The 16948-nt window shown below is 50.6% G+C and overlaps 2 protein-coding genes across 3 annotated transcripts; both read right to left on the reverse strand.

Moving 5' to 3' along the window:
• Positions 1 to 326: 326 nt before the first annotated feature.
• LOC144731043 (uncharacterized) lies at positions 327 to 4835 on the reverse strand. Its single transcript, XM_078612030.1, has 2 exons — positions 4543 to 4835; positions 327 to 3769 (listed from the first exon to the last, which is right to left on the reverse strand). The coding sequence occupies exon 2, from the start codon at positions 3761 to 3763 to the stop codon at positions 2297 to 2299; it is 1467 nt and encodes a 488-aa protein (XP_078468156.1). The 5' UTR covers positions 3764 to 3769; positions 4543 to 4835; the 3' UTR covers positions 327 to 2296.
• A 3680-nt stretch (positions 4836 to 8515) lies between these two features.
• Positions 8516 to 16407, reverse strand: GEMIN4 (gem nuclear organelle associated protein 4). Of its 2 annotated transcripts, none has more exons than XM_078612029.1 (3): positions 16212 to 16407; positions 14023 to 14114; positions 8516 to 12728 (listed from the first exon to the last, which is right to left on the reverse strand). In XM_078612029.1, the coding sequence occupies exons 2-3, from the start codon at positions 14075 to 14077 to the stop codon at positions 9079 to 9081; spliced, it is 3705 nt and encodes a 1234-aa protein (XP_078468155.1). In that variant the 5' UTR covers positions 14078 to 14114; positions 16212 to 16407; the 3' UTR covers positions 8516 to 9078. The 2 variants fall into 2 exon arrangements, with proteins under 2 accessions (XP_078468155.1, XP_078468154.1); XM_078612028.1 differs by having other exon boundaries at positions 8516 to 12731.
• Positions 16408 to 16948: the final 541 nt, after the last annotated feature.

Raw genomic sequence — 16948 nt, forward strand, 5'->3', positions numbered from 1 at the left:
GACTGTACCACAAATCGTGTGAGTAGCTTAAGTCGGACAAAACATTGCAGAGCTAATTACAGGCGCATCTGTGCATTGCCTGCTTCCACCTATTTTGCAAGCATTGGGCAAAAAACTGCCGCTATCGTTATAAAAGCCTTTGGGCTGTACTCTTAGGCTTTTTCGGTAAAGTCACGTAAGGAAAAATAATAATAAAATTATAATAAATCACGACGTTTCGGAGGCAACACAAGTCTCCATCCTCAGGTGGGACCGTCACAGCTAAATTTACTGTGTCAAGTGATACACATCAAGTGATACACTTGATACAGTAAATTTAGCTGTGACGGTCCCACCTGAAGACGGAGTTGCCTCCGAAACGTCGTGATTTATTATTATTTTATTCTTATTTTTTACCTACGTGACTTTACCGAAAAAACCTAAGAGTATGAATCCTTGCAGTCACGAAAGCTTAAAATCTAGAACCTTTGGGCTGTGTTTGCTACTCAATGGTCATCCTCCTAACAGGGCCTAAAGAGTCGGTGGAGGATGGGCTTGCTAGGATGAAGAGGTGAATGTGGAGCAGGAAGACAAATGCATACCCTGCTGTGCTGAGAATTCATAACAAGGGTGAAACCCATACACTTAACTAAACTTTGTTTTCTTGTTCCAGGTAAGGCCATATAGGTATTTTTCAGAAGCGACCTGGCCACAAATGATAGCTCAACGAAGCGGCTTGTCATCACCTGGATATTTATAGCAGCCAAATCCCCTAAACGCACGTTTCAAAATGTGGAGGGAAAAACCAGAGGACCCGGAAAAAAAATCCACACGACCATGGGGAGAGAAACATGCAAACTCCAAATATACAGCAGGCGTCAGGGTCGGGATGGAACCCACAACCTCCTGTGTACCAGGCGAAATCGCTAACAACTCGCCACGTGGTGCCCTCCACAGCTGTCCCCCTGTGAGAATACTGAATATGGTCTAGAACCCAGAACAAGAACCATCAACCTTGTACTGCCCCCACTTCTGTTTTTGCTTTACGTGACTGCCTATGGAATACAACAATCCTTTGCAGACCCTAAGCAACTTTTTGTTGTAGAAGTCAAAAGGTAATATCAAAAAAAATAAGAACGCTCACGCAAGATTTAGCCATACTCTTTGGTTCTTTCGAGTAAAGTCACGTAGGTAGAAAAAAAAATATCACGTTTCAATCGCAACACAAGCGGTCGTCCTCAGGAGGAAAAAATAATCCAGCAGTAGAACTGTTGAACCAGCGAGGACGACCGCTTGTGTTGCGATCGAAACGTCGTGATATATTATTTTTTGATTTATTTTATTACCTACGTGACTTTACCGAAAGAATCAAAGAGTATGGATTCCTGCAGTCATGAAAGCTTCAAATCAAGATTTAGCCAATTGTTTTCTTGAGAATTTTTCAATTAACATTTATATTTTTACTTCAGTTAAGTTTAATTTGGCTCCAACAAATATGCAGTTCATGTGCATGCAGCAAGCTTGCATCGAGCCGATTTCCCATGGGCAACACGGGCTACAACAACAAAAAACTCCAGTGATAAAAGACACGCGTGCAAAAACGCAGTCCGGCGCACACGTTCAACGACACTTTAAAAAAAACTGCTCATTTTAAAACTGGCCAAGATTTCATGCATGGCAAGAAAATCAGTCTTGTGAAATTATGTCCCTACAAATTTGTGGCAAAAAAATGCAGTCTTAGCAGCTAATAAACCTAACCCATAACTCAAAACCCCAAGAACCTAACCTATAATCCAAACCCCCTAACCCTAAACGAAAAAAGTGCACAATCCCTTAATGTCAGCAAATGAAACCCAAGGGAAGCACTGTTTGGACAAAAATGTGATCTATTAATTGGAGAAAATTCCTTGAGGGGTGCAACGAGCTGCAGGAGCTGCCATCCTCGGTCTCTTTTGCCTCACCGGCGGTGTGCCATCAGTCGCTGGCTGCAAGATTTAACAAAACCCCACGTGTGCCCACCAAAAGTGGCCCCAAAGACCTCGGAGTTCATAGTCCATCTTTCACGATGTGGACACCTTTTCACATTAGTGGACGCTCAGTTTGGAATGCTCGGCAAAGATCGGTCGAGGTGCCCTCTCCAGTGACGACCCCAAGCCGGCGTGACTTCACATTGCTCTGGTAAGACGGTGGGGTAGAGAGGGAGCGACCTCGGGATCAATTACAACTGCTATCGTGCAATTCAAAAACGAATTGCCACCTACAAAAGCAATTGTTCAACTCCATTGCGTAATTGTCATTAGAACTGACCCCAGATTTGCTACATAAACACATCCATGGTGTGGACGATCATTTTCCGGCACAGAGGGCACTTCTGCTGGTTGAATGGTCCACGCATGATGGTGCGCGCGCACGCGCTGCACAGGCACAGGTGACGACAGGGCAGCAGCACCGTCCCCTTGGCCTGGTCCTGGCAGATCACGCAGCTCTTGTGATTATCATCCTCCTTGTCCTCCTCCTGCCGTGGAAACTCCTGCTGCTCCCACGGCTGCTGCCTCATGACCGCGGCCTCGCCGCTGCCATTCCGCGCGGCTTCACCTCGCAGCCGCTCGCGAGCCGCGACGGCCGCCGCCGCCTCCTCCGCCTCGTGCCGCTCATCCGGCACCGGCTCCGTCGGGAGTGGCTCCGGGAGTGGCTCCGGGCGCGGAGCGTCGATCCGTGCCGGCACCGGGGCCGGGTAGACATCGAGCCGCTGGCGGTGTCTGCCCTGGGCCGTCCGCCGCAGCGCCGTGCGGATCATCCCCGTCAGGTTCGCAAAGGCAACGCGCAACGCCGCGGAGAGCCGGAGCCGTGGCCGTGGCACGCGTGCGTAGACCACCGCCGCCCGCCTCCGCGGCTGCGGGCTCAGGTACCAGACGCTGAGGCCGATCAGCGCCACGCTCACGAAGAGCCCCTGCAGCGTGACGGCCGTCGCCACGGCGCCGAACGAAATCGTCAGCAGATGGAGCGGCAACCGCAGCGCGAAGAGCCAAAAGTCCACGGCGGCTGAGAGGGAGGCCGTCGCGACAGCTGAAGCGGCTCCCAGGGCACCTGTGGCGAGGCCCAGCGTGTACGCGACGGAGCCCGCGGCGACCTCCACCGACCACCCGATGACCGACCCTGCCGCGTTCAGCAGGGTCGCGAATGCACCCCCAGTGGCGGCGACGGCCCCGCTCAGCGTGTCCGTGACGGCACCCACGGCGCTCATCGCCGACGCGATGGCCCCGCTCGCCGTGGCCTCCACCGCGTTTGTCACGACGGACCCCGTGGCCACCACGGCGCCCCCCACCGCGTTCGCCGTGGCCACCACGGCGCCCCCCACCGCGGACCCCGTGGACCCCACGGCGGCCACGAACGCCGCTCCCGCGTTGCCGAGGGCCTCGGCGGCCGCGCGGAGCCCCCCGGCGAGTCCCAGGGCGGCCGAGGCCGGCAGGCGGCCCGCGGCGAGGGCGGCCTCCGCCGTCGCCCCGGGCAAGGCCACCAAAGCGCCGAGGCAGTCGAGGCCGAGGCCGCGCAGCAGCGCGAGGCCTCCGCACGCGGCGCGGCAGGAGGCCGAGAGGAGGCCCGCGGCCCCAGAGGTGACGAGGCCGAGGGCGGCCCCGGGGAGGCCGAGCAGCAGGCGCAGCGCCTGCAGCAGCGTCGAGACGAGGGCGAAGTGCAGCTCGAGCACGAAGCACGCGGCCTCGTACACGCGGAGAAACAGCGCCCCTGTGGACAGCAGCGCCTCCAGCAGCAGCGCCATCATCATCACCACCTACACCATCATCATCATCACCACCTACACCATCATCACCACCACCTACACCACCTGCACCACCACCACCTACACCAGGGGTCGGCAACCAAAATAACAAGAGCCATTTCTTTCCAATTCGGTACAAAATTCAGTATTTCAAGAGCCGCAATGCATCTGAGTACATACTGTACATACGTACATATCGTCAAGAAGCAGCCCGTAAAGAGCCGCATGCGGCTCCGGAGCCGTAGGTTGCCGACCCCTGACCTACACCATCATCACCACCACCTACACCACCTGCACCACCACCACCTACACCACCACCACCTACACCACCACCACCTACACCACCTCCTACACCACCACCACCTACACCACCACCTCCTACACCATCATCACCACCACCTCTTCACTCTTTTCCTCGTCTCATCTTTGTGTAATCTTTGTGTTCACTCGATCGCTACCGCGTGTCGGTGTCGCCTCGCTCGTTTCAACGCATCTCTGGCGTCCCCCCACCTCCTCCTGAACTTGTAAAAGTCTCCTCCTCCTCTTCACTCCGCCGTCTCGTATCTTAAACTCGACTCACCTCGCCTCTCACCTCTCCCCACACCACTACCCTCTCCTCTCCCCTCACCTCTCGTCTCCCCTCTCCTCACCTCCCCTCTCCCCTCACCTCTCCCCTCACCTCGTCTCCCCTCATCGCTCACCTCACCTCTCCCCTCGTCTCTCCCATCACCGCTCACCTCTCCCCTCACCTCGTCTCTCCCCTCACCGCTCACCTCTCCCCTCACCTCTCTCCTCGTCTCGCTTCTCTGGCTTCAAACTCAGATGGCCGTTTCCCGTGATGCACCGCGCATCCTTGGTCACGTGAGGCTTGCGCAAGGACCCCGCCCACCCGCCACTTGTGGTGCCAGTGTCGAGGTTTCTACCTCCGGTTAATTTTTATTATTATTTTAAACTCCTTACAGATAATTACAGATAACATTCTCGTACCGATTATTGGTTCTTTCGGTAAAGTTACGTAGATAAGAAAAAATTTAAGTAAATATTTTTATTAAAAATAAAAGCAAAAAACCCACGACGTTTCCATTGATTCCCCCCCCCCATCCTCCCCATGTTTATGTCGACAATTGTGGAAATTCCACATTTGACCGCAGCAAGGGTGAGTGTGGTGGTATTAATTCTAGATTTGAAGCTTTCGTGACTGCAAGGATTCATACTCTTAGGTTTTTTCGGTAAAGTCACGTAGGTAAAAAATAAAAAGAATATAAATAAGAATAGAAATAAAATAATATAAATAATATAAATACTCTGATGGTGCATTGTCTTTGAGTTGTACGCCTTTTGGCGTCATTTGGTCCAACACCATGTGAGACTAGGCTCTAAGAAAAGCTGTCTCTTGTGTGGACCAATCAACTTCAAGGACAGTGCACACACATTATCAGAGTTGTGTGTTTTGTTTGCATTCCGACTGCAGGTATTGTGGTCAATGCAAACATGACTCATTGTAAAAAAGGTGTCAGTTTTGTTGCCAGATAAAAGGGTAAAACACCAATTATCATATTTTGCTACTGGCAAAGGAGGTTCCAATGGTGTAAATCTTAACACACGTTTTGTTGCCAGAAAAAAGGGGAAAACCTATTCTCATATCAGGGAAATTTGAGTGTTTCAGGTCCATACGGCATACAGCCGTTTCAATAAGAAATGTGTTTGTCTATTTGTTTGTATTTCTCCCTTGTGATGGGACTTTGTAGGATGAACTTTGAGATTCATGAGGGGCACGGGATGACCGATAAGGTCTGGTTTGGTCTGTAGTAAGCTAGGCACTGAAAAGGGTTGACAGGTTGACTTTTGCCTTAGTTTATCGTTTAAACTGTCTCACCACAACCCTTCACATACAGTTCATGCAATATAAACACACATGTAACTACGGTAATTTACATAACTGCAGCACACGTATTATAATGAGTTTGCATTAAACACAATTACAAGTTTATTTTGTTGTATTTGTTACAAAACGGTGTTAACCGTTTAGCCAGTTGGCCGGATTATTCTTTGTTAACGTGAGAACCTCAGTGCTTTATCGCAGTAGCAATGCGCCGCGGTGGCTAGGATGTTAACTACCTCGCCTGGTATGCGGACAACGGCTTGGAGACCGCTTCATCAGGGCTCGTATTACCCAATAGGCCACAGTAGGCACTGTGCCTAGCGCCTACTCACTCACCCACTCGCCCAACCACCCACTCAACTAGCCATCCACTCACCCAGCCACCCAGCCAGCCACTCACCCAGCCACCCACTCACCCATTCACCCACTCACCCACTCGCTCATTCAACCAGCCACCCTCTCACCCAGCCACCCACTCACCCAGCCATCCATCCACTCACCAAGCCATCCACGCACCCAGCCACCCACTCACCCAGACATCCACTCACCCAGCCACCCACTCACCCAGCTACCCATCCACTCACCCACTCACCCAGCCACCCACTCACCCAGCCATCCACCCACCCACTCACCCAGCCATCCACCCACCCACTCACCCAGCCATCCACCGACCCACCCACTCACCCAGCCACCCACTCATTCACTCGCCAGGGCCGTATTATCCAATAGGCCACAGTGGCCAGTGCCTAGGACCTACGAAAACTAACTTTGACCATGTTTATTTTGGTTTGGATGATAAAAAATGTAACCAAGATATCTTCTTCTTGACTAAATATACGCATACATAGCAAGGATTGCCACAATGTATATACAAAGAGGCAGTCATGTCAATGTATTTTTTTTCATAAGGTGAGATAAATTAACCACTAGAGATGAACTTTTTCAAGATTTTTGTCATTGCTAAATTAGCAAATAACATCTTCAACCGGTGTTTTTCGCACGATCTCATTCTCAACAAAGAGCAGTGCATGGGAAGACAAAAGCGTTGTCATATGGTTAACTGGAGACATCTGTCCAGCGGCGAAGTACGCGTGAAATAACCGAGTGCCAGCGGCAGTAGTTGGCCTCCAGTGATGAACAAAATTGCCAAGGCCCTACAAGAACCTCAATCCGGCCCTGACTGCTGCTGCTCTCGGTTCTGAACCCCAGGTTAACCCTAACCAGGTTAACTCTAACCTGAGGTGCATCATGCATTCCCTGGGGGTGCGAGATGCCCTTTATGGGGGTAGTGAGACGTGGCCAGCTTTTTTTTTAATCCTTTATATTAAGTTCACTTGCTTGCTTGCACGCTTACGACCGTGCAAATATTTCGGTCATTGTTTAACCCATTTCCCGTGATCCAATCGAGCTGACATTTTGCACACAGACTCGTTGTGCGTGACAATTTATTTTCGTGAAAAAAATTCCTAAAATTTTACACTTTTTAGGACATTTTTTTAAATATTTAATTACCAATTGCTTAATGGTGGCAGGCAATCATCTGACCCATAGGTGGCAGCCATCTCAAGCCAGAGGACGAGAGGACTCTAGCCGCCCGTTTCAAAGACCAATGTGGGCTGGGTTGTGGCCCATTGAACACGTACTGCAATTTATTTGCCACGCATATAAAGGATTTATAGTGAAAAACTTTGTTTTAACGGGTTAATTTTTTAGAAGGTAAATCATCGAAAACATAAATTAAGCACGGGCACCTAAGTACACCTTCTGTGTTTAATCGAACCTATGTATTTATTAACATACATTTTGTTTACGATTAAGAAGCAAAGGGGTGAAAGGCTGCGGTATAGGTTAAGAACCATTGATCTAGAGCAGGGGTCGGCAACCAAAATAACAAGAAGAGCCATTTCTTTCCAATTCGGTACAAAATTCAGTATTTCAAGAGCCGCAATGCATCTATGTACATACGTACATATCGTCAAGAAGCAGCCCGTAAAGAGCCGCATGCGGCTCCGGAGCCGTAGGTTGCCGACCCCTGATCTAGAGGCTTAAATCCCCCCATAGATCTGGCAGCAGCATTTCCACATTCCACATCGCATCGCCCTTTGGTCCCGTGCAGCGTGGCAGTCACGGCACAACATCCACTTCTAATGTTTTGGCTTTCACCTCGTTTGGCCTTTAGACACGAAGGCTGGCTGCCAACACGGGCATAGGTAAGCACTATTTAATTAAACAGCGATTGTCCTTAGAACAACTTGCCAGCGGTCACATGAATGCTGCACCTCTTCTTCATCTGCACAGGATATACAAAGTATAATGTTTATATCAAAGGGAAGCTCTTCACGTCTACATGAACTGAGACAGGCAAAAGCTGTATTTGCAAGCACAAGTGCAAACAAAATGAAATAGCGACTACAAAAAAAGTTTTGAAATAGCGATTACAAAAAAAGTTTGGCTGTAGGAAACAGGGAGAATTTGCCCGTTACATATTGGGGATGAAACACGGCGTCCGTCCCTTGCCGTGTTCGGGAGGCGTTTAGCACGACATGCGTCCAGCAGAAAGCCAGCCCATGCAAGTGCTAAGGCAGGAACGTGTTAATAATACGACTCCTGATAATGGCTTAAGAAAACAATTCCAGTGTATTCAAGCACTGTGGCTCCACTGAAAACTGCCCAAGTCAAACCAGACCATGCTTAGGATTCCTAAGATTCAGTGTAACATGACAAAGGCTTCAACGGGCGAACCAAATGAACGAATCGAATACCCTAAGAGTAGCAGTAGAAACATCCCAAGCCGTGCCGCGCAGATTCCTTGATGCTACGTTACGATTGGAGGTGACGCCTCCAAGTGCCGCAAGCTCAAAATACTTGCACGAGTGCAACAGGCAGGTGAGGCGTTTATTTTCAAAAGTTTTTTGTTAACTACAAAATGTACAACTGCAAAACATGGTGTGTAGAGAAAAAAAGGCAAATTAAAACAGATTTGTAATCCACGTTTGAAAAAAAAACCTTTAAACAGATACTTCACTTCAGGAACTGCGGTTTAAAATATACAAACAGAAACCTCTTTGCACAATAACAAATCAAAGTACAATAAACAAAACTTACTGCTTTTATACAATACGTATCAATGTTTACATTTCAGTTTAGGGTTCCAGCAAGAAGAAATAGTAAATTAGGTTAATCTAGAGCAGGCGGTTGAGAATTACAACCATTCAGGAAATGCAAGAGATGGGCATATTCTCAGAGGTGAAGCTCAATGAAGGAATCTTCCCGAAGCAACAATGTTGGGAAAGAAACCACGAGGTAGAAAATGAATCCTGCTTGGCGGCTTGAAGGAAGAAATGACGCAAGCACAAGACCTGTCCTTGGGCAGAGGACTAACGAAGGGAAGTGTTTTTTTGTTGTTGCAACAAACGCTGCAAGTGCGCAACTTGGTAACTCAAAGCTGGGAGATCCTCTGCAGCAGGGTGGCACGGTGCTCTGGGACTGCTGCGTTCTCTGCGATGGCTTCAAGGAATTGCTTCTGGTTCGCTTGCTCCAGGATACTGCACGAGCTATCGGCTGCCCCGCGTGCCCCCTCTACTGTGGACAAAATCTCCAGGGCGGCTAAGAACAGCGACTCGCAGTGGTCAATCTTCACCATGGCCATGATGTGCAGCGCATGGCAGAAGAGCTGGCAGGCAGCGAAGCCGATTCCCTCCGGTGCGGACACTCCAGCAACACCTTCACACGTTTCTGTTTCCACGGAGACTCTGCCTTGTGCTTTACCGTCTTTACTTTTCGCGTCGACTTCAACTTTCACTTTCCCCTTGGCTTTCTTCTGAGCAATCTTCTGTTCGGGAGGCACTGCCATGGGTAGGTCGTTTGCCGCTGCGCGTTCGGCGTGCTTCGCTTTGCCTCTCGGGGCGGCGTTACTCCTCCGTGTTCCAAACTCTCGCATCATGTCCACGAAGGTGCTGGCAGCTAGGCTCACAGCGTGTGCCCAGCCGGCGTGGGAAAGCCACCCGGCGCAGCTCGAGCCGCACAGCAGCTGGAAGACACGCAGCAGGAGCTGAGAGACCCGCAGCGCCACCGAGAAGGGTCGCAGGTCGGTCAGCGGCAGGAACTGCACGTACTCCAGCGTGACGGGGACGTGGAGGACCCTGGCTTCGAGCAGGCGGCACATCACCCTCACCACACGCCGCCACTCGGCGAGCGTGCACTCGGGCAGGATCTGCGTCACGACCAGCAGAAAGCCCTTGCTGAACAGGTTCACATCCTCAGGCTGCGTCTGGTCGACGTGCAGGCATTTGATCATCTGTTCGGCGAGCCCGTCGCTTACACGGCAGCACTCGATCCAGGCCAGCAGGCCCGTTCCCGGGCCGTACGCCGACGAGTCTTCGCTGCAGCATCGCTCCCACTGAGCATCGGGAAGCTTGCACACACCGAATAGGACTTCTGGAGCGCACGCCTTGCGCTGCGGGGACAGGATGGGCAGCAGGTGCAAGCGAACGGACCAATCCATCGAAGCAACGCTGTGGTCCAGCCAGTCCACAGAGCGCACCCAGTCCGTGGTCTCCACACTCATGGCATTTTGCACGATCGCACAAAGCTGAGCCAGCACCTCCATGAGCTTGCTTTTTATCTCCATCGCCGCATGCTCACCTTCGCCCGTCTGCAAGCCATCGGGGCAACGGCAAACCTTGCGGCGTTCCAGCTGCTGGCTGAGACACGTAATGATTGGGAATGGCGAGCAGTCCATTAGCCAGTGCTGGACACAGGATTTTGTCTGCGGGTGGGCAGCATTGACAGGTAACTCTGAAAACTGACTGCTTGATACAACACCAGAGGGAAGTACAGTTTGCTGAACATTGGTAATCGTTTCGGTATCATCACGACCACCAACACCAATAGCCAATGGCTCAATTTTCTGGTGACTTTTAGTGGCCCCTTCAATATTCAAAATGTGGCTAAAGATATTAAGAGCGAATTCCAAAATGCTGCCCTGCTCCTGCAAATACGGGAAGACAAAGGTATTGAGAATTTCAGCCGGAGAAATCAGTGGATCACTGGACTGTTGTGGTGAAAGCGTGAGGGCGCGCAAAAACTCCACAAACTGTCGCTCTTCCTTTTCAGTTGAGAGCTGCCCTAACGTTCGAGTCGAGAGACAGTCCAAAAGCATGCTGAGACTGTCTCCTCTGGAGTTTTTAACAGGCACAGCCAAAGCAGGAAGTCCCAGCAGGACTTGCGCCATAATCGAGGGCGCTCCGACATTCGTCACGGCCTGACGACAAATCTCATTGACGGTGGCACGGGGAGCCAGGAGGGCGGCCGTACCCACGGTGCAAATGGCTCGTGAAAGTCCGTCTCCAGAGCTCGTGTCCGTGATGCAGTTGAACACCAGGTTCATGTCCATGGCAAAGTCCTCTGCCAAAGCGTCCAACCGCTCAACTCCCAAACCGTCACCGCCCGTCTCCTCCACCACCGTGCGCAGGACTTCGTTACGTCCCGCTGGGGCCAGTGCGGAAAAAGTACTCAGGAGCGACTCCTTCAGCCTCTTTGCTTTCAGCAGCAGCAAGCTCTCGCTCGCTCGCCCTCCCTTGAGCTGCACAATGACTTTGGTGAAGGTTTTCGCCAAAGCCAAGACGAGTTGTGGCGTGTTCAGTCGTGAAATGTTTTTTTTCAAGCACTGCATCCACCGTTCTTCTTTGATTGCCCAGTCGACGCGAGCGATCATCAACTCGCAGACTTCCTGGTGCCTGCGCATCTTCCTGTCGACCATGGACGTGGCGACAAGCAGCTGCACGTTGTCGGGGACTTGCCACGTATGCGTGGGCTCAAGCTGAGCAAGAATGCCGCTCAGAGGCAAAGTCTCGAAAGAGACCGCGTCACTTGTGGTCACCGGATCTTCAGAAACGCTCACGTTTAGGGACATGACTGAACACAGGCGCCTCAAACTGTCCACCATACGGTATGACTCAACAGCTGCCCGACTGGCTACAGGCTGCTCCTCTTGTATTACACAGAGTCCCTCCTTCCAGGCCTCCAGAAGTTCGCAAAAAGACTTAAGGTAACGGTCAAGCTGGCACACGTCCAGTCTCAGCACCCCACCAGAATGGTTATTATAGACCTCATTCTCGACTTCCCGGACCTGTTCCACCGTGCTGTTATGGTCTCTGCTCATTTTGAAACCTCTGAGATGCAGCAGCACGCCGACTTTGTCCACGTACTCTTCCACCGGCAAACCCCACAGGTCAAGACCCTTTTGGTGCAAGGCAGACTTAAATAATGTATCGGCGAAATTTGCGAGAGCCTCGTATCTGTGGACCGGTGCGACGATCTTCCCTGCAATTTTAAAGAGGCTTTCTATAAAATATGCTGGAATATCATTAGAGTTAGAAGCGATGGGTTCCGCCACTAATGCAACAGAAGACGCTCCTACATCTTTCTCCAACACTACACCACAATCATTGTCCTTTTTAGGCCGTTTGGCAGCTGGACAGATGTCTACCGATTCAGGGCTCGTCGGTTTCAGGTTGTCTTGAAATGCTTTCTCCAGCTCCCCCTCGGGCTTCTTGCATCCCGCGTGCAGAAGAATGCCTCTCCACACATCAAGCAGCAATGCGATGTCTGCCTCCACTGCGTCCTTGAGAACATGGGCTAGAAAATGCTTCGTCTCGTGAGCGCACACGTCAGCCGGCAGGAGATTCATAAGCTGGGCGAATTCGGCTGCAGCCTGAAGGTCTTTGACCAGCTCAAACAGAAACGTCCGATTTATCAAGGGCATCATGTGATTTATGGGGAAAAACAGATCGCTCTCAGAATCATCGTCATCGATTTGGAGACCGTCATTGTGTGTTTTGCAGTGCGAGGACATCCGGAGCATCTTCATCCACAGCAGAGCCAAGATCTTTTTCTTCCAATGGATCTTCTTGATGTCGGAGTGCTCCGGCGAGGAGCAGACTTCATTGGCGGTGCCCAGCATGGCGTCGCGGATGGTGCTCCAGTCGGCCTTGTCCATCTCTTCTAGACGCTTTGGCCTCAGCTGCCTCTCGGCCAGCAGCAGCCCGCCCTGCAGTATGGCCATTTTACTGCAGAACACCAGGGGACCTGCTGGGAAGCATATCATAACAGAAAAACAATAAACTGCAACTTCAGAACCCGATAACACCGATACATTGGTACACAAGTGACCCTGTGCCACTGACGATTTGGCAATATTTTACATCAACATTATTTTCCACTTCTGAAGGGTTGTATATTGTAGTGTGCCAATAATCCACATTGGTAAGTGCTGAAATGAAAAGGCTACGACCAAATAACCCGGACCTGTCCTGAGCAGTGTCGTGCAGTATAACACCCGTCACCTACACAGCCAATGGACACACTCAGCCAGCAGTGGATTGGCAAGAAGGCTGTAAATGAACAAATCGGCCTGAATGCCCCCAATCTCGTCAGCCCTTGGAAGCGAATCAGGTGTGAGAATTTCGATTTAAAGCTTTCATGACTGCAGGGATTCATCTTCTTGGTTCTTTCGGTAATATAATAAAAATAAAACATAAGAAAGTTGTATTTTTATTATTTTATTATTTCCCTTCTACGTGAAAAATAAAACATGTTTTATTTTTATTATTTTATTATTTCCCTTCTACGTGACTTTACCAAAAGAACCAAAAAGAGGTGTGAGAATGTTTACTACTTGGATGGGAGACTACTACCAAGGATTACCTGATACTCTTTGGTTCTTTCGATAAAGTCACGTAGGTGACTTTACCGAAAGAACCAGAGAATGGATTCCTGCAGTCACGAAAGCTTCAAATCAAGATTGATTACCAGATATTTTATGCTTTGGCTGTGAAGTGGCCAACAAATGCAGTAATAGCAATGGATTCTTACTTATGTGTAAAGCCTTATTACTGCACCCTCATCCATGGATGGATTTCCTCCAGGCACTCCAGCTTCTTCACGCAAGCCGCACACGAATTTATGAAATTGTCCAAACATCCCAATACAGGACTGAGTCTTGAGACTCGGTGTGGCGAGGTATGCGATACGCGGCGAGTCCCGCTCGGGTAAATTAGGAGCGTGTGCCCGTGTTTACTCTTATAGAGTGGTGACGCGGCACTTAGCGGACCGGCGCAAACAGCACGGCTTCCCGAAGTTCGATTCCTGCCCAAGACTAACATCAGTGGGGAGCGATATCGACACGGGTCCCGAACGCCTCTCCCCTTCGCCAACTCGTGCCGCCCAGCGCGGTGAAGCGGTTCGAGCAAACCCCATGACTGACACGCCATGGGAAGGGGGGGGGGCCCTCCATCCAGCAGCGAATTGACAAAGGGGGGGGGACTGACAAAACGAGCGCCATGGTTACGAGGCACTGGTACCGAGCAGCGGGTAACGTTACCTGCAAGGATCTCCTCCAGCTTCGTCCTTCCTCTGACGGGGGCACCGGTGTCCATCTTCACCTCCTCCTGGGTTCCGGCTCCTCCCCGCGGTCTGGTTGAAGCAATATCACGGTGACGCGCGGTTAAAGGCCACGGCAAGGCGAGCTCGCAACACTCAATTGCTGCTGCAGGTTTCGAGGCAGATCATTGTTTTGCTGCACAAATGAGCATGGCTTTGAACTCCACACGTGTTCCCTGGGTGTACTCGGACCCAGTTTTGAGCGAATTGTGCCGGACTGTGGCCCACGGTGGGAGGGACATTTATTCACCGCTGTCAGCATCTCAGAGCCAGTGGTTTAAATTTCGATTTAAAGCTTCTTTCGTGACTGCAGGGATTCATCTTCTTGGTTCTTTCGATAAAGTCACGTAGAAGGGAAAAATAAAAAATAATAAAATGAAATTCTCACGACGTTTCGGCCACAACGCAAGCAGCCGTCCTCAGGTGGAGAACAGGTCTGTTGGAAAGACAGCGTCTGAATGACGGAAAGACAGCGTCTCATTCAGACGCTGTCTTTCCGACAGACCTGTTCTCCACCTGAGGACGGATGCTTGCGTTGTAGCCGAAACGTCGTGATAATTGTATTTATTATGTTTTATTTTTATTATTTTATTATTTCCCTTCTACGTGACTTTACCGAAAGAACCAGTGGTTTAAATTACAAATCACGCGGATGTCACTAAATAAAGTTAGCCACACGTGTAAGATTTTAACCCACGAGGGATGTTACTTAAGGTCAACTTTGGTTGAGACTGAATGAAGCACCAGTAATATATTTCGCTAGACAATTGGAATTTAAATTTTGATTTAAAGCTTTCGTGACTGCAGGGATTCATATTCTTGTTTTTTTGTTGTTGTTTTGTTGTTTCCCTAGTTTACCGAAAGAACCAAGAATATAATTGGAATTTAATAAAGGAATGAGTAGAAGAAAAGCGTCTGGCCTTTGAACCCAAGTGTATGCGTTGTGTGCTACGCATCTGATGGTGTACGAATCTCATGCCATGATGAAGTCACATCGAAGAGTTGTGAATGTTATGCAACAGTGATGTGTTGAAGACGTGGTGAAGAACAGGTTGTTGATGAGTGATGACACTCATGCGAGACCAAGGCATTGGAAGTGCACGCACCCAGCTCGTGGTGATGATAAGTGGGGTCCTTGAAGGACGACCACATCGACTCTGTAAGTAAAACGTCTCAAGGCAGAGGTGGTGATGAAGCTTCTCACGGCACACCGAGGCGAGAGGCTCTGGATATTGTTTGCTCAGGAAAGCCTCACGAAGTCAGGAGGCTCCTGACAAAAGTTGGAATCCGAGGGCGATGACTCCCCGTCTTATGCAGTGGCTCTGTGAAATATTTTGAAATTTGCTAAATTTGGACCACTAAGCCAGCAAAGGTCTAACGTCTTGCGAATTACGTCACAAGACCCCCCCGCGCCCCCCTCTTATCGTTGACACGCGCGAATAGCCGGGACGGCCTCTGAATTCAAAACCGCGAACCTCTGTGGAAGGCGCGATGGAACCCGACAGACGATGGGACGCGATGACGATGTGTGGTGGTGTAGTGGTGGTGATTGTGGCGGTGTTGGCGTGGTGGCCTGGTGGTGGTGTAGCGGCGGTGGTCTGGTGGTGGTGTAGTGGTGGTGGCCTGGTAGTGGTGTAGTGGTGGTGGCGTGGTGGTATTGGTGGCGGTGTGGTGGTGGTGGCGGTGTGGTGGTGGTGGCGTGGTGGTGTTGGTGGCGGTGTTGGTGTGGCGGTGTGGCGGCGGCGGTGGTGGCGTGGTGGTGATGTAGTGGTGGCGTGATGGTGGTAGTGTGGTGGTGACCTGGTGGGGTAGTGGTGGTGGTGCGGTGGTGTAGTGGTGGTGGTGCGGTGGTGGCGTGGTGGTGTTGGTGGCGGTGTGATGGTGGCGTGCTGGTGTTAGTGGTGGCGTTGGGTTGGTGGCGTGTTGGTGTGGTGGTGGCCTGGTGGTGGCGTGGTGGTAGGGCGGCGACATCAGCATTGTCCGTGAGCAACCTCTACGACGACGCGACTACCAATGTCAACCAAACCGAGTCCCCCAAGCGCTTCCCAAACCCCTCTCAACAACCTCCGCCAGCGAGCTGTGTGGGTTGAAGGCTGTGCCAGCGTGCGTGCATCGTGGCGGAACACTCACCGGCCGTAGAGGACACGCGGGTCTCGAGGCAAGGCGCACAGAGGAGCTTAGAAGTGAAGATAGGAAGGACTGAGATCACCCCACAGGGTTACAACGCCTAAGCGTTCTGTACTGTCCACGTACTGTACAAGCTCCAAGCCACCGCTGCGGAGAAGCACGTGGCGGAAGCCGCGCTGACGTCATCAGCGAGCGGTCGAATCGATTCTTGCGATCGCCGCACTACATCGATTCCTGGAGGAATCGATCTAGTTTGTAATGAGAAGCGGACGATGTGTATATATTCTCGGTTCTTTCGGTAAAGTCACGTAGAAGGGAAATAATATAGTAATATTAATATAAAACAATAAAAAATAAATAATTCAGATGAGCTGTGAAGCTCTTTCGCGACCAATATAATCAATAATACAGGGGATTTTTTTGGTTAGATCACGTAAATGTGTCGTGAAACCCGCCACCACCCGACACAGCCAATTGGTAAGGTTTGTCACGTAAACAGAAAGTGCCAATTTGCTACTAGTACAGCACCAGAGCTGTGTGTTGGAGAGAAAATCCACTACAACATTTACAATCTGGGTGCGACGTTTCGCCAGTAATTACAAGCGGCATCTTCAGGCGACAGCGAAACGTCGTGATTTATTTTATTTCTACCCACGTGACTTTACCGAAAGAACCAAAGAGTATGGATTCCTGCAGTCACGAAAGCTTCAAAACAAGATAGAACATCACTTTAAATTGAC

The sequence above is a fragment of the Lampetra planeri genome, chromosome 37 (genome assembly GCF_965212315.1).
Source record: "Lampetra planeri chromosome 37, kcLamPlan1.2.h2, whole genome shotgun sequence".
NCBI classification, from domain to species: Eukaryota; Metazoa; Chordata; class Hyperoartia; order Petromyzontiformes; family Petromyzontidae; genus Lampetra; species Lampetra planeri.